The sequence below is a fragment of the Eurosta solidaginis genome, chromosome 3 (assembly GCF_040869045.1).
Source record: "Eurosta solidaginis isolate ZX-2024a chromosome 3, ASM4086904v1, whole genome shotgun sequence".
Taxonomy (NCBI): Eukaryota; Metazoa; Arthropoda; class Insecta; order Diptera; family Tephritidae; genus Eurosta; species Eurosta solidaginis.
Window position 1 is genome coordinate 162,493,287 of NC_090321.1, and position 17,901 is coordinate 162,511,187.

At 37.6% G+C, this 17,901-nt stretch overlaps 1 protein-coding gene and 1 long non-coding RNA gene across 5 annotated transcripts; both read right to left on the reverse strand.

The window, feature by feature from the left end:
- Positions 1-806: 806 nt before the first annotated feature.
- Positions 807-11,818, reverse strand: LOC137244519 (uncharacterized). The gene is made up of 3 exons (XR_010951075.1): positions 11,027-11,818; positions 10,727-10,955; positions 807-2,003 (listed from the first exon to the last, which is right to left on the reverse strand). It is a non-coding gene; the product is annotated as an uncharacterized lncRNA (long non-coding RNA).
- A 2,152-nt stretch (positions 11,819-13,970) lies between these two features.
- On the reverse strand, positions 13,971-17,591 carry LOC137244518 (probable pre-mRNA-splicing factor ATP-dependent RNA helicase mog-4). 4 transcript variants are annotated; one of them, XM_067773598.1, is made up of 6 exons: positions 17,380-17,591; positions 17,129-17,319; positions 16,919-17,066; positions 16,604-16,779; positions 16,279-16,342; positions 13,971-16,185 (listed from the first exon to the last, which is right to left on the reverse strand). In XM_067773598.1, the coding sequence occupies exons 1-4, from the start codon at positions 17,399-17,401 to the stop codon at positions 16,730-16,732; spliced, it is 411 nt and encodes a 136-aa protein (XP_067629699.1). In that variant the 5' UTR covers positions 17,402-17,591; the 3' UTR covers positions 13,971-16,185; positions 16,279-16,342; positions 16,604-16,729. The 4 variants fall into 4 exon arrangements, with proteins under 4 accessions (XP_067629699.1, XP_067629698.1, XP_067629694.1 ...); XM_067773597.1 differs by having other exon boundaries at positions 13,971-16,342; positions 16,676-16,779; XM_067773593.1 differs by having other exon boundaries at positions 13,971-16,342.
- Positions 17,592-17,901: the final 310 nt, after the last annotated feature.

Below are 17,901 nucleotides of genomic sequence, written 5' to 3' on the forward strand. Positions count from 1 at the left end.
TTGATTCTGGATAGGTAAGAGTTTAACCTGTTACAGTATCCAGATCGAAGTTGGGCTAGAGTGACTCGCGTTTCCCTAGGGAGTGTACGTTCCTCTTCCGCAAGTTTAGGCTATTGCTCTTTGAGTACTGGATTCACCGGGGAATTCCTGACATAGAGGTCCGACGCCTGTTTATGGAGTTCACCAAGGACCTGCTTGTGTTTTTTCGCTTCATACGGCTGGGTTCTCAGGTGCCGTATTTCCTCAAAATGCTCACGGAGATGACTCCTTAGGCCCCTAGGCGGTGCTGGTTCGTCAATCAGATGTCTGTTGGGATGCCCAGGTTTCTGGGTATTCAACAGAAACTGTTTGGTCAGCATCTCATTTCTCCCCCTGATGGGGAGTATTCTCGCCTCATTATGCAGATGGTGTTCTGGGGACATAAGAAGACAGCCCGTGGCGATTCTGAGAGCAGTATTTTGGCAGGCCTGTAGTTTCTTCCAGTGGGTGGTTTTTAGGCTTGGCGACCATATGGGTGACGCGTAGCACGTAATCGGCTGGCTAATTGCTTTGTATGTGGTCAAGAGCGTTTCTTTATCTTTTCCCCAGGTACTGCCAGCAAGGGATTTGAGGATTTTATTACGGCTCTGAATTCTTGGAACAATTGCGGTTGCGTGCGCACCAAAACGTAGATCCTGATCAAACGTCACACCCAAGATGTTGGGGTGTAGGACAGTCGGTAGCGTAGTGCCATCGACGTGAAGGTTCAATATGGTCGACATTTGGGGCGTCCATGTTGTAAATAAGGTCGCGGAAGATTTAGTCGGTGACCTTATTTACAACATGGACGCCCCAAATGTCGACCATATTGAACATCCACGTCGATGGCACTACGCTACCGACTGTCCTACACCCCAAAATCTTGGGTGTGACGTTTGATCAGGATCTACATTTTGGTGCGCACGCAACCGCAATTGTTCCAATAATTCAGAGCCGTAATAAAATCCTCAAATCCCTTGCTGGCAGTACCTGGGGAAAAGATAAAGAAACGCTCTTGACCACATACAAAGCAATTAGCCAGCCGATTACGTGCTACGCGTCACCCATATGGTCGCCAAGCCTAAAAACCACCCACTGGAAGAAACTACAGGCCTGCCAAAATCTTGCTCTCAGAATCGCCACGGGCTGTCTTCTTATGTCCCCAGAACACCATCTGCATAATGAGGCGAGAATACTCCCCATCAGGGAGAGAAATGAGATGCTGACCAAACAGTTTCTGTTGAATACCCAGAAACCTGGGCATCCCAACAGACATCTGATTGACGAACCCGCACCGCCTAGGGGCCTAAGGAGTCATCTCCGTGAGCATTTTGAGGAAATACGGCACCTGAGAACCCAGCCGTATGAAGCGAAAAAACACAAGCAGGTCCTTGGTGAACTCCATAAACAGGCGTCGGACCTCTATGTCAGGAATTGTCCGGTGAATCCAGTACTCAAAGAGCAATAGCCTAAACTTGCGGAAGAGGAACGTACACTCCCTAGGGAAACGCGAGTCACTCTAGCCCAACTTCGATCTGGATACTGTAACAGGTTAAACTCTTACCTATCCAGAATCAACCCCGACATACAAAATGTATGCCGCGCTTGCAATGTGTCCCCACATGACACCAACCATCTCTTTAATTGTAATGTGGAACCAACGCCTCTAACACCCCTTTCCTTATGGTCCACCCCTGTTGAAACGGCAAGTTTCCTTGGACTCCCGTTAGAGGATATTGATGACAATTTGTGATCGGTCGCGGCTATTAGGTGGGGCGAGCATTGCTACAACAACAACAACAACAACATCCTTTGGTCTTGACCCTTTCCCATAGTATGCTTGTTAGCGCCTTATCTGTGGTACTAAAAAGGCGCGGGGATAGTTGTCGCAGTTTTATTATAATTTGAGCAAATTTATGTTCTTCCTTCAGCTACAGCTGGAATATTTGGATATTGCTATGCGCACATCGTCAAAAACAAATTACCTAGAATGAGAAAGAAAGTAATATCAGTAAGGATAGATTAAAGTTTTTAATATATTTAACCCGAAAATTGTTCTATAAATAGGGCTCCACAATTAGCTCTTTTCTGAGAGGCCAAAGTCACAAGGGACTCAAGGAGATTTCAGATAACTAGAATCAGGGGTACCCGAAGATACTTCGCTGTTGCATTCATAGAGAACACAACATTATAACAAGGGATAATTGATTGATGTTACGAAGGAAATTAGACGTGCTACAAAAACAAACAAATGCAGATGACTGTTTAATTCAACAACAACAACTGTTTAATGCATTATCCGAAGTTCTTGTATGGACGTGCAGTATGAAAAGTGCAAAGTACTGCTAAAACTGATTTCCCCGAGTAACCCGGGAACAAATTGATGTGACTACGCCTATCCTTCTTTAGCAGCAGGGTCTAGAACCAGTTCCCTGTTGGACAGGAAAATAAACGTTTGGTTATCTCCAAGTTGATCATATTCTATTACAGAATATACTCGTTTGCTGCATCCGACCAGTACATCCAGCGGATTAGGGGATCAGAATATACCCGCGGTAGGTATGCCTGTCGTAAGAGGCGATTAAAATACCAGATTCAAGGGGCTGTGTAGCGCAACCCTTCAGGTTGCCAGCGCAATATATAGCTTCTCCAACCCAATTGTGAACCTCACCTACCCGTGGCGAATCCTGTTTCTTTAACAGCCGAGGCTCTGGCGACCCCATGTTCCTTATGGATCTACATTTGAAGGCGCTTAGTTAGCTGACATCGCTTACTTAAACGGTTGATTCTAAAGTAAAAACCAAAACAAAATATAGGTAAGGTTGAACTGGCGGGTTCATGGCGACCTCACATAGACTGAATGAGTCCGTAGTGTTACCAGAAGTTTGTTTTAACGACCAAGCTAAAAACCCTATCAACAAGCAGGACATGTTATAAAATAACTCCGTCCTCTTGACAAATACCAGAAGCTTCCTAGAACTTAAGCCACTTGCTGCTTCTAGATCTGACAGCTGTCAGCTGGAGTCTTAGCATGGCAAGCGCAGGGCACGAGCACAGAACGTAATCCATCGTTTCCTCCTCCAACCCGCACTTCCTACATCTGCTATCACTGACCAAGCCTAATTTAAAGGCATATGACGCCAGAAGGCAGTGCCCAGTAAGAATACCCGTCATGAGTCTACAGTCTACAGTTTAATGATAATGAAAATATAAGAATCAGTGTTTATGAATAACATATTTTAATTAATCTCTTACAACAAAGTGATCGGTGGCTAAATCGCCATGTAGATAGTGTGGTGTTCCACCTTGTATAAACGTAGGTACTGTATGTGCTCAACCGTGCAAATGGACATAAGCAGTAACATTATTCACATAAGCATAGCTTGGTATTTGTGCAGGCATCAATATAGCATACATTGGTCCAGTTCGGTGTGCACCAGTCACTGGTACAAACACTTTTGAATACATAGCTTTCATATAGATTGGATGTCCAGCAGTGCTCCGGTTGTGCCAAAATGTAATGGGCTGCTCTGTCTCTTGGTACGGCTGTATAGGTATGGGCGGGTGCAATGTATTACTAGTCTGCTCAAGATCGTATGGTACATAGATGGCTCGAAGACGCCAGAGGGGATTGGAGCCAGAGTTTTCGGACCCAGAGCCAAAATATCAGTAACTCTAAAAGCACATCTGAGCATTTTCAAGCGGAAGTATTCGCCATAAGTTAGTGCGCTAAGCTGAACCTTCAGCGCTGATACCCCAATGAAACAATTGCCATACTCAGTCAGGCAGTCAGGCCCCACTAAAGGCATTTGCGGCGGTCGAAATAAAGTCAGAACTGGTCCTTCAGTGCGTAGAAAAGCTAAATCAATTAGGAGCACACAACGTAGTACTGTTGCCCTGGGTCCTAGGCCACAGGGGAATAGAGGGTAATGAGCAGGCGGACTCAGTGTTTAAGTTATTGCGTCCCTCCCACAAATTGTCATCCTCCCAGCAGATCCTTGCAGCGGGTCTGCGCCATACTCTCCTCTTCCGTGAAAGGTATCGACCCCAATCCGGGTCCTTCTCCTGACCCCGGTCCTGAGAAATGAGTTTGCTGCGTTTGCTGGAAAAGAATCTTTTTAGGACGGTCATATATATAAGGGCCTGAAATATTTCAATGAACTTCCTAATCACATAAAAAGTAGTAATAACTTCAATACTTTTAAAAAAAGTTTATTGGAGCATAGTAAAACCCTTCCAATAAGATAACGTTTTTCTCCTCTTATTTTTTACATGATATATCCGATACTGGAGCGCGAAAAGGGAATGGTAATATTGGAAGCAGCAAAATACAATGCATCCGGCCCTAAGGAAAAGAAAATCGGTCGCCATATGTAACTCCAGACATTTCCAACAACTAATTTCGCTGGAATTCGGTATTTCCAGCTGGTATTTACTGTTGCTGATCGGAATCACTCGCATTCCGACAGCATTAATATAACAATAAAATTATATAATGTGTAACAAAAATTACGAAAATAAGGCCAAATAAAAGTTGGAGCAGGGGGGATTGGAAACATGTCCTTTTCAACCTCCCATTATATGTTGAGCTGTGCTAATCGGAATCTTCATGCATTCCGACAGCGTCTTTACTAAGCAAAGTTGAGGGGTGATTGGATACACGTTATTATCAATTTCCAACATCCAAAGACATGTTTAGCTGTGTTGATCGGAGACTAATACATTCCGACAGCTTAAAATACACATATAATTGAAAAATATAAGTTCCAAATTTTGTTGCCTTAAGCTGGGAGCACTGGAGGATTGGAAACGCGTCCTTTCCAACCTTCCTAAAATGAGTGGCTCCCAGACTCGTCCCTTTGTCACGCTAGTAAATATGCTGATCGGAATCACATGGCATTCCAACAGCATATTCAATAGAAATAAGTGATTATAACAATGAATTGTACTTAGTAGTTTAAGTTTTAGGCCTAAACAGCCGTAATAATAAATAAATTAAATTAAAAAAATAAATACTCTTGTCAGTGTTTCAAGTGCAAGGGATGGTTGCATCGGACAGGTTGATCTGGGCTAGATTCCAAAATCCAGCGTCCTCGTAACTTTTATAAATCTTTTGTGGCTCTTGTTGTTCACGGCCTCATTACATTATGAGGAAATACGGCACCTGAGAACACAGCCATATGAAGCTTAAAAACACAAGCATGTCTTCAGTGAACTCCACAAACAGGCGTCGGACCTCTATGCCGGTGATTCCTGTACTCAAAGAACAAAACTAGCAGAGGAGGAACGCACTCTCCCTAGGGAAACGAGAGTAGTCACTCTAGCTCAACTTCGAGCTGGATAACGTAACAGGTTAAACTCTTACCTATCCAGAATCAACCCCGACATACAAAACATTGTCCTGCTTGTAATGTGTGCCCACATGACACCAACCATCTCTTTAACGGTATTGTGGAACCAACGCCTCTAACACTCCTCTCATTATGGTCCACCCCTGTTGAAACAGAAAGTTTCTTTGGACTCCCGTTAGAGGACATTGATGACAATTTGTGATCGGTCGCACCTATTGGATGGGGCGAAGCACTGCTACAACAACAACAGCAGGCGGACAGCACGGAAAGAGAGGCAGCAACTGCATGACCCATCGATCTCGAGCCGTTCCTGCCAGTTGGCCCACAGGGGCATTTATTAGCAGAAGGGTGGGAAAAGAGAGAACACTGGCGCATGTTCGTGGCCTAAGATCGAAATTAAGTACCTTTTATCTGAATAGTTTTATTTTTACTTCTCAAGTTATAGCTTTTACTGAAACCTGGTTAAAAGCTGACAATTTTAACTCTGAACTCTTTTCACGTAAATATGTAGTTTATCGGCGTGATCGTGAATCTAGAGCAGGTGGTGTCCTTATTGCTGTTGACTCGACGCTTCCATCTGAGTTGCTGCTATTGGACACCACAAATGACATTGAATTTATAGCAGTAAAGCTTGCCTTGCACAATTTTAGTTTGTTTATCTGCTGCTCGTATATACCGCCACGATCGGATATACACGTTTATACATGTCATAGCACTGTTATTTGCAGTTTGTACTCGCAATTGCGAGACAAAGACCGCCTAGTAGTTCTTGGTGATTTCAATTTATCATCAGTAAATTGGATCAATACCATCGACTCAAATTTCATGACTCCCACTACTCAGCACGAGTTTTTAAACAGCCTGCTAGATACATCTCTTCTCCAAATTAATAATGTTTTAAATTCCAAAAGGAAAATCTTAGACTTAGTTTTTACAGATGACTCTGCGGGTATTACTCTAACCCGAACTCCCCCATTATCCCTTCCTGAAGACCCTCTTCATCCTACGCTTGAGATAGTACTGGATGTTGTCTGTGATGCTCGATGTTTCTAAGCCCAATTCCCGACCCCGGTCGAGATGTTTTTCAAAGACGAATTTTAGTGAGCTCAATAATTTGATCTCTGCCCATGACTGGTCGAGTCTTTATGCGTGTACAGACGTTGAAACAGCGACTTCCTTGTTTTATAGTTCTCTTGATGCTTTGTTTGAAAGCTGTGTCCCCCTTCGTTATTCCAGTACCACCACGGGTAAACCACCTTGGTTCTCAAAGCAACTATTAAGACTTGATAATATTAAATCTAGACTCTATAAGCGTTTCAAAAGATCTGGTAAAGCTATTGATTTATCTAAATATTTAGTGGCGCGCTCAAATTTTCAACGTCTTAACCAGCAGTGTTATAAAGGTTACTTATCATGTTGCAAATTCCAATTTACTAATAATCCGAAACGTTTCTACAGATTTGTTAATTCCAAAAGGAAAATTTCTGGTTTCCCATCTACTTTTATTTATGGGTGCAAAAACGCAAATTCTGATCACGAAATCGCTGATTTATTTGCTGAATTCTTTAAATCAACCTATTCATCCCAATGTGTCCAGTCTAATCTTTACCCATATTGCTTGGAAAGTTCTAATAATATTTTAAACCCATTTATTGATAAAGATACTGTTCTTAATAAACTTCTTGCATTGAAACCGATATCTTCGCCGGGTCCGGATGGTGTTCCTAGTTGTGTACTTAAGTACTGTGCTGTCAGCTTATCAGAGCCTATCTTTAAATTATTTAAACTGTCTCTGGAATCCGCATCATTCCCATCTATTTGGAAACAATCGTTTATTATACCTTTGCATAAAAAAGGTAGTAGGTCTAATATTGAGAACTACAGAGTTATAGCTAAGCTCTCAGCTATCCCTAAAACTTTTGAGCAGATAATTACATACCAGCTTCAATACTTGTGTAGCTCTTTAATATCACCTTGTCAACATGGTTTTGTTCATCGGAGATCAACTACTACCAACTTGCTTGAATTTACGTCTTTTGTTATGAATGGTTTTTTAGTTTGCAAACAAACAGATGTAATTTACACCGACTTTAGTAAAGCATTTGACTCTGTTAATCACGAGCTCTTAGTTACCAAACTTGATCTTCTGGGTTTTCCAGCGCCTTTATTAAGTTGGATTTCAAGTTATCTTGAAAATAGGACTCAGCGAGTTTTCTTTAACAACAATCTTTCAAAGTCGTTTGATGTAACTTCTGGCGTGCCCCAGGGTAGCCATTTGGGTCCATTACTCTTTAACCTGTTCATTAACGACTTACCAAAGGTTATATTACATTCTAGAGTTTTTATGTATGCAGATGATGTAAAACTTTGTTACACATATCTGCCTTCGAACTTGTTCTGTTTTAATCAGCTTCAGGCCGATCTGGACTCATTTCAAAGCTGGTGTACTGCAAATTTACTTTTTTTGAATTACTCTAAATGTAAGCAAATGACTTTTCACCGTGTGAAGCCGGTCCTATCATCTTATACACTTAACGGCGACCCCTTGGAGCGGATATCTATTGTTACTGATCTAGGAGTTATTTTTGATCCGAAATTAAGTTTTACCACACATATTTCAACCGCTATAAACAAAGCAACTGGTGTATTAGGTTTTATCAAACGTTGGGCTAAAGAGTTTGATGACCCTTATTTCACAAAGATCCTTTATACCTCGCTGGTACGTCCTATTCTCGAGTACTCTTCATGTGTCTGGTCTCCGATCTATCAAATCCATGTTGATCGGATTGAGTCGGTCCAGAGACGGTTTTTAATTTTTGCATTACGAGGTCTCAACTGGGAATCAAGTACTCATCTTCCACCATACAGGAATAGACTTCTTCTAATTAATTTGCCATCTCTAGAGAATCGTAGAGTATTACTTGGCGTTATGTTCATTCACAAGCTCATCATTGGTGTGATTGACTCCCCTGACCTAATCAGTCAACTAAATTTTGCGGTTCCTGCTAGGGCGTCCAGGCATTTTGTGCCTTTTCATTTACCTCTATGCCGGCAAAATTTTGCTAGAAACAGTCCCCTGCGCCATTGGTGCTCGCGGTACAATGATTTGTATAACTGCATTGGCTTTGAATGTTCGTTTGCTGCTTTACATACTGCTATACTCTTATGTTTAGCCTGATATTTTAATTTTATTTTTTCTTATACAATGCGATGTCAAATGTTTATAACATACAAATTTTCTATGTACCTTTTTTGAATTTTTTAATTTTAAGAATGGCTCTGTATTTTACATATATTTGCTGATGTACATATTGGGCTACCGCAAGGTTCAGTATTGGCACCGCTATTGTTTACAATATATATTAACGATATTAAAGAATGCTTGAAATATTGCAATATTCGACTATTTGCGGATGATGCATTGATAACCATTAGTGAAAGAAGTGAGGGCTTTGCGGTATCGAAAATGCAAGAAGACTTAGACTCCCTTTGCAAATGGCTATGCCATAGAAAGTTGAAAGTGAACGTGGATAAAACCAAAAGTATGATATTTTGCAAAAATCAAAGCATTATGGGTGCCAATACCCTTAGCAATATTACTCTGAAGATAAGAAATGTTGAAATTCAGCAAGTAGACAAGATCAAATACCTAGGAGTCTGGATCGACAAAAACCTTAGATTTGGAGAACACATAAATTATTTAGAAAACAAAATTGCAAAAAAAATTGGTTTTATGTACAGAACTTGTAAATATATTAGTCAACGACACAAATTATTAGTGTATCGATCAATTATTGAACCGCACTTTATCTATTGTCCAACAATCCTGCTATTAGCAAATGACACACAAATAAAAAAACTGCAGATACAACAAAACAAGGCAATGCGTTTAATTTTAAAATGTTCGCTTAGAACACAAAAACTACAATGCTAAATATGTTAAACTGGCTCAGTGTAAAACAGTCGATATATTATTTCACATTGAAATTTATACATCATATGAAATTGGGAATAACACCGAATTATCTGAACGGGAGAATACATTTTAATCAGGAAATACATAACTATGGAACTAGAAGCAGCGGAAATATAAGACTGCCTAGAGTAAGAACGGAGTTCGCGAAGAAGACTTTAGAATATATAGGTTATAAAATGTACAATGAATTACCAAATGCGATAAAAGACTGTGAAAATATTAATAAGTTTAAAGCAAAATTATTTTTATACTGTAAGTCATTAAGCATGTAATGTATACAATTTATTTATATATATATATATATTTTTTTTTTTTTTTTTACCTTGAACTAGGTCTTAAAGACCGTAAATAAATAAATTATTATTATTATATATATATCTGTCTATTACAATAATTAGTCGACCGCTTTGTGTTTGCGTCGACTTTAAATAAATAAATAAATAAATAAAAATATGCCAGGCCTGAGTCAATCTAAGTTACTGTTAGGGGGTTACAGCACAACTCGATATAGGGCATTAATAGGCCTCTCAAAAAGATAACCTAAGAACCCTAACGGCTATTCTTACAAGACACAATAGGCTGAACAGTCACAAGCAAAAGCAGGGTATAATATCGAACAACACATACCGATTTTGTGATGGATCAGCAGACGGTGGACCATATCCTTCTAGATTGCGGCGCAATTTCAAGACGTAGGGCTAAGTTTATGGGCTCACCATGGCCAGAGCATTCCCACATTGAATCCCTGAAGCCAATAACACTGCTGGGGTTCATCAAGGAAGTCGGCTAGGATGAGGTGCTGTGAAGGAGATGTGCAAGTCACTGTGCAATCCTCAATAAATTATCTATCTATCTACGTTCCGGTAACAAGCACCATTGTGGTACTAGCCCCACCATCTCGGGAACTATTGATATGACTACATTAAACCTTCTAGGGATTGAATATTAATAATGCCGGCAATGCGAAAGTCTGCTAAAATGTACCATTCTCCATGGAATGCTCGATATATAATTTTCCACGTTTTGAAACAGTGATGAAAAGAGCAAAATTTACTAAAATTTTAACTGGCTGTGGGTAGTAAAGTGTTGATGTCCTCTCTTAACGCAATGTAATGACAACTGCGATGCAGGGAAAATGACAAAAATCTTGCAAATCTACTGATAATAATTAATTTTTCCTCCCCTTCCATGCAGGTCTATGCATACATACATGTGTTTTTCTCCCAAACGCTAATTAAAAAAATTAATTGGTTTTCACATGAACTTCGAACTCTGTCGTATTTGCATTCTTCAGTTGATTATCAACAAAAGCATGGCAAATTATCACTAAAAAATTCATACATGTTCCTTATATATTTAATATGGTAGCCAATTTACTTACCCTTTCTGGTGCGATGATTCCTGGACAATCGGGCCTGACTAGACGCGATTTTTTTTGCCTTAAGAGAGCGTGCTTAACGCGAACCATATCATGTTATGGCACACCTTTGGTGATGCAAAAAACCAGACATTTCTGCTTCTAATGCTTCTAGAATAGCACCAGCAGCTCCCGGTGGCGCCACATAAATACCAGTTGCATGCCGATCAGTTGCCTTTTTTTCTCCGGCTACCTATTCAATTTTAATTCACATTACATTATCTACTATTGCAATTTTAATCACTACAAATCAATATAAATTACCGAAGCAAATACTGGCAAACCAAGATGCGTAGTTCCACTCTTTTTTAGGGAAATACATCCAACCAGTTTGGTACCGTATTCCAAAGCATGTTGCTTGTAAAGTACCTTGTATCCTTGGCAAATGACACGTGAATCTGCATTTAATTGTAGATTTCCTCTGATTTTGCCATATTCTGAGCTGAATCGCAACCCGGCGGAGATGCTATCTATTAGAATAATATAACATTTTTTTATTATTTAAAAATGCACATATGTACGTATGAATGAAAATCAGAGATTAAATAATGTTGTTGTTGTAGCGATAAGGACACTCCCCGTTATCGACTTTGTTGGTCCTTTGCCGGATGCAGATCGGGTACGTTCCGGGAACCATTAAGGTACTAGCCCGACCATATCGGGAGCGATTTAGTTGACATGAAACCTTGTAGGCCATCCCGTCGATTCTATACAACTTAATATGGTAACGATTTAAAAGACGGTGCACCACCTAATTTTTATCAAAAATTATCAAACGTGGAATCAGAAGAAGCGCCTCGAGCTCCTTTTTTATTATTATTTGATATTTTTAAATTGGTGGTGTACCGTCTTGTAAAACGTTACCCTTAATATTATTTTGGGCGAAGGCCGCCAACGCAAAAAGGTGTTCTCTGCAACAAAATTTTAAATTTCCGTCACATGTCACAACTAAAATCACAAGATATTTTTCGTTGTAAACAAATATATTTTTTTTTGCGTTTCAATGTTTTCCGGAATAATTAATGAACTGTCATTTCGATGACAGCATGAAACGTCGATGTGTTAGTGAGAGCGAAAAAAGCTTTGAATGTGTGGGTGAACTGGTTACCTTCGTCTTGTAGGGATCCCCTGCAAGAAATGCGATTAGTCTAGGTTGAGTCCGGGTTGAGTCGCAAGGGAGTATGCGACCAATGCCAGTTTTGATCTCTTTGTATGAGTTCAACTGTCCCTTTTGTTTGAGCATGTCCTATGAAGAGACTAATTGTACCCATTTATACCCGAAAGGGATCGATGGGATCAATCCCCTTTGTACCCATATGGGAACATAAGAGAGTAGTCCCTTTTAGGTCCAATAAGGATTCAAATATAGACCAGTCGCATTTTTACCCCAATGGTAGTAAAATGATACTCACCGATGTAATCCATTTAAAAATAAAACAAAAAACAAAATTTTTTTAGTTTCATTTCCGGTTTATATTGAAATAAGCAAGTTGAAAAATTGAATCTTTTATAATTTGTATATTACTCAGGTACTACGTTAATGCTACTCATTAAAACAATTCACAAGCATTTTGTTAATTAGAAATAACTTAAGTTTCAAACTTTTTTCATACATTAGTTGATCAGACTTTTAATAATAGATGGCTTTATTTATTTTGAAATTATATTAATATATTACTTCATCACATTTTTAGTTAGTTTATTTCATTCATTATTTTTATACCTTTCATGAACATGAAATGGTATATTAACTTTGGTCCGATGTTTGTAACGTTGAGAAATATAGAAGATAGACTCACCATTAAGTATACCGAATTGATCAGGGCGACGAACTGAGTTGATATAACCATGTCCTTCTGTCCGTCCGTCTGTCTGTTTGAACGCAAACTAGTCCCTCAAATTTTGAAATATCTCAATGAAATTTGGCACAAGGATGTATTTTTGTATTATATTAGACATTTGTCGGATTCGGTAGGATCGGACCACTATAACATATATCTCCCATACAGCCGATCGTTCAGATAAGACGATTTTGGTCATTCCTGCCGCAATTTAAAACGTATAAACGTGAAACTCGGTGAAATATATTCTATTATAATATATTAGAAGATATAATTAAAAAAATTACTTTGATCGGAGCTATATATATTATATATCCCATGCACCCAATCGTTCAGATAGAAAGGTTTTTGGCAATTTCTCCCTTAATTTCCGATATAAAAACGTTAAACTTGGTGATATTTATTCTAATATATCATAGAAGATTTCCTAAAAAAATCTCTTTGATCGGAGCTATATGTATATAGTATATACTTATCCCATACAACCGATCGTTCAGATAGAAAGATTTTTGGCCATTTCTCCCTTAGTTTCGAATATAAAAGCGTGAAACTTGGTAATATATTCTAATATATCATAGAAGATCTCCTGTAAAAATCATTTCGTAGCTATATACAATATATATCCCATTCCGATCGTTCAGATAAGGGGGTTTTTTGCTATTTTTTATTTTATATTTATCTTAAAAATCGTTTAGGTATGTACATCTTTTCACTATATATTTCTTATCTTATATATCCGATTATTTGGAGATTACGAACGGGATAAGATTACTGTTCAGCCCCATTCATGAAAGGTATGAAGTCTTCGGGACAGCCGAAGACAATCCCGTCCTTACTTGTTTTAATTAAAAATATATCTACTCTTATCAACGCTGAAACTTGGCCAAATCTCTTTTAGCGTGGCTTGACAAAACTTTTTGATTTAATTTGGCCATTTAGTGAACATTTTAGCGCTTTCTTATTGTGTGCTTATAATTTGATGTGAAAGAACAAAAAATAATATGTTTGTAAATAAACGATTGCAATGAATTATTAGGTAATTCACAAGGTCTTATATTCCTCATATGTATTTGCTACGATCTTAAACCGCTCATATCTTCTTTTTTTTTATTTATTTTTATTATATAAAATTTGGATAAAAACTACAATTCAGCAACTTATGTATATCAGATGCACTAAGTTATTGCCAAATAATTTTTTGTTTTTTATTTTTGAAAATTTCAAAGAATTTTTATTAATAAGGATAAGCGGTGGCATACATTTAGATTTTTACAGGCTTTTTATAGATAACCCTCCTTACGGATATACTTAAATACGATCTACAACAGAATTTGGTGTTCACGAGTGTCGTATTTAAAAAGATAGTACATAAGACAATAGGAGACCTAGTGAATTGACCATATAAATTATTTGCGAGTAACATATTTGTGCCAATGCAGTAAATGTCAAGTAACGCGTCAAAGTTTTATCAGCCTCAAACTATTGTCCCAAACTTAATCGACTACCATATATGTAATACTCATATATTGCTACTTCAGGCTAGGTGCTCTCATAAATATCAGAGTGCCAATATATTGCAGTTTAGATGTTTTAGTTTTTGTATTCAATAATCGAATGTACCTTAATTAAAATTATTTCTTGTCACACATATGCTGCTGCAGTCACACAAATTTTGTAGGCTGTATTGTTTTGATTTAACTGATAACTCATTGCGAGCATTTTGTATTAGCAATATAAATAAAAACAATATATATATGACTACGAACCTTTTTTTAGTGTTTCTCTTTAAAATTTAGTATTTTGTTCTTGTTTACTATCTTTAAAAGATATGCATTTAATTCAGAGGTAATTTATATAGACAAGTGTGGGAAATTTTTAAATTTAAAATTAACTCACCCTTAAAGTTATATAAAATGATATATGTTTATTACAGGGATGCACCTTAACGTTAAGCTAATCGTTTATCAAAAAATTTCCACCGTTTCCGTTGAAACACTTCGAAATATTAGCCGTGTTTTTTAACACGCGTATATCCGTTTACGCTTAAACTTTATATTGACTGCTAAGGGACAAACTATAAATACACCTCTGAAATTGCTGCGCATAAATTTTGTCCTACTAAATTTCAATACGCATTATACTCAGATGTAACTGAAATATGTGTCTTTGTGTCACCCTCTACACTAATTCTATGTATTCTATGTGTGTCCACAATTCATCGCAACTGATTCAGCTATATGTTATACCCTATGGCCATCAGAGCGTTGCGTCTCCGCTTTTCGGTACACCGTGTTGCTGTAGCTAGTTGTTTAACCACAGCCGCTAGATGGGTCTCCTAAGCATTATCTAAGCGAAGATAGGCGTTTTTTAACACGCGCAAACGAAACGTATACGCGCGTGTTAAAAAACACGGCTATTATCGATAAAGAAATTATCAAGATAAATTGTATCTCGTTTTTAACCGAAACGAAAAGCTTTAACGTTTTTAACGTTAACGAAAACGTGATACTTTATGTTTGAATTGTGCTGGCAATGCTATAGTCATGGTGAAGCCGTAAGGTGGCAACAACGAGCGCACATACACACATAAACTCTATGTAATTTGTTTGTGTAATTCGTTGGTGGTAATGTCAAAAATACTCTGAGAAAGGTTCGTACTGTCAAAATTCATGAGAAAAGTTGCAATCAGCTTGGATAATGCTTTCACCTTTAATGACTCCGCCATCAATCAGCTTTGCCAGCATAGTTTGAAATTAATAATCAACATAAACGATTTGATTTCGTTTTGATATGGCAGAAAACGAAACGAAATCATTTCGTTAATTTGACGATCTTAACGTTAATAAACGAAACGAAATAACTTCGTTTTGTTTATTAACGTTGATTATCGTAACGAAATGATATCGTTTCGTTGGTTAAGCATGCCTGGTTTATTATATCGATTTCATACAGAAACTTAATCGAATCACAATTTGGTATTATGAAATTTGTTTGCCATTTGTTACATTGACAATAAAATCCGACCAATTAAACAAAACGTACCAGATTTTTGACTACACTAGGCATTCAATAAAGCAATAATGAGATCATTCGGAATTTGCAGTTTGTACGGAAGATTGAGTTCAAGAAAGGCTTTGTGATAAAGATTAACCTCCTGTGTGCATTTTGCATTAAGTACTTTGTTTTAATATTTAAGAGTGTGCGAATTTTTTGTATTGAACAAGAACTTAAATAATTCACATAGTAATTAAGTATATACATTGAGTATATAATAAAATCTTAGAAATAAACGAAAAATAATAATTCATAACACGACTTTTTGTTGCCTTAAATGCCTGTTGTTTTGCACAACTTTTGGACAAACGAAATGTCCTATTATTATTATATTTTTCGTAAAATATTGTATATCCTAAAACTAACTTCAGAGTTTTGGTGTCGAACCGTTAATTTTTTTGTCTAAAAAATATGGTAGCGGCTTCTATAGTTATTATTTGTAAACGTATAGTAAAATTTACTCCGATTGTAGTAGAATTCAAATGCAGTTATGTATGATAGACAACCCTCTAAAATATGTATAGCGAACTTGTCAGGATAAGGTGATGGCAAAGCGAATTCAACCCAATGCAGAAGAGTGTCAGGTCAAAAGAATATATGCATTGATTTCGATCAACTTACATATTGTTGTACTAAGGCATTGTTATGATTGTGACCCCTGTTTTTTTTGTCGATGAAGTTTCTTCTATAATAAATTAAAAAATTATCATTAATATTGTGCATCAATAATCCTGTAAGAACTGAATTAATTTCGATTAGCGTTTTTTTTTTGCAAGCTAGTGGAAATAAAACGCTAAGTAAATTTGCGATTTGCCTAGAAAGAACAACACGAAGTAACCTAATTTAGTTGGGTAAGCGGATTGGCAAAGCAGCTAAAAAAAGAGCCAATTAGCCGAACTTCTTTCACCACCTGCATAGTTCCGCCATGACGAAAGTGTATAGCTACCTGTATCAAGCCATTGATTATAGACTTGCAACAAACTCAAATGATCACCATGCATATGACTGAAGTTCTTACGTGCTGTATCGGCATGTATGATTTTATCTTGTAGACGATAGAATGTTGCGCTATTCACAGAAAGCATCGCAGCAATTGATACCAATTCTTCGGAATAGTTGTACCTAAAATTACGGAATTCAAATTTAATAGTACTGTTTACAATGTATGGAATTCCGAGTATGAAATCAAACTAATTTATACGCATTGATTAGTTACATTTCAAACTCGGAATGCAATTTTTCCAAACTATTTCTCACTAACCAACACATTTACCCATCATTGGATCAATTGGAAATTCGGCCATACGTCTACCCAAATTGGTTAGTTCACCATAGTGATTGAGCGCACCCAAGGTGTATAATTGTTCTAGATTTAAGTTTCGGCGATATTTGTAGCCAGCACAACTTTCCTAAAATTGGGTGGTGGAGGTTCGAAAATGGTTGCTTGCATATCACATGTAGATTTACATACACTGGTATGATGAGAAGACGTATCTTTGGAACCCAAACGCTTAACACGATCTTTTAAAACTTCTTGGCATGTTTCAATTTCATCTTGTATACGAAATATAGGCGCATCATCAAAGAGTTTTGAAAATTTATCAGCATCCAAAGTTACACTGGAAATTAAAAGCTTTAATTCTGGTCGGAAGCGTGCTATAACTTTGGATATAAGAAAATCATTAAATGTTTGGAAAACTTAAATTTGAGAAAATTACCTACCCTTTTTCAAGTCATACGGCATGTAATAGCTCGTTATCCTTAACAACTCACGGCCTTTTTAATGTTTTTTCGCAACTTGTACTGATTGCTTTTTGTTTTCCCAAAAATACACAAAACGTTTGGCAAACAGTGTTAAAATTAGAGTTGACCGATAAGAACGATATATTTCCGATACATTTACGGTTGAAAACATTTTAATTAAATTAAAAGAAAGGAAATTTACACAACAACATTTTGTATTTTGTATGAAAAATAATATAACAGCATATCAGCTGTTCGCTCAAGGGTCTACTGTGACGTAGATTCGCAGAACGAAGCAATTTTGAACTCGTGAATGCGCAATCTGGGTAGGTGATTGGTGTTTGATCACAAATCACACACAGAAAATTGCGCATTCACGACTGTAAAGTTGCTTCGTTTTGCGCATCTACGTCACACTTGACTGCTTGATCGAATGAAATAAAGAGAGAAAAAACAAGAGCTAAGGGAAAATGACGCAAAAAAATTGCCCATAAAAAACAG

Bases quoted from the DNA above. Each gene is read 5' to 3' on its own strand.
- LOC137244518 (XM_067773597.1), bottom strand. From the start codon at position 17,401: ATGCCGTATGACTTGAAAAAGG. The intron at 17,320-17,379 runs GTAGGTAATTTT...TTATATCCAAAG, and splicing joins GCCGTATGACTTGAAAAAGG to TTATAGCACGCTTCCGACCA. The intron at 17,067-17,128 runs GTATGTAAATCT...ACCCAATTTTAG, and splicing joins CGTCTTCTCATCATACCAGT to GAAAGTTGTGCTGGCTACAA.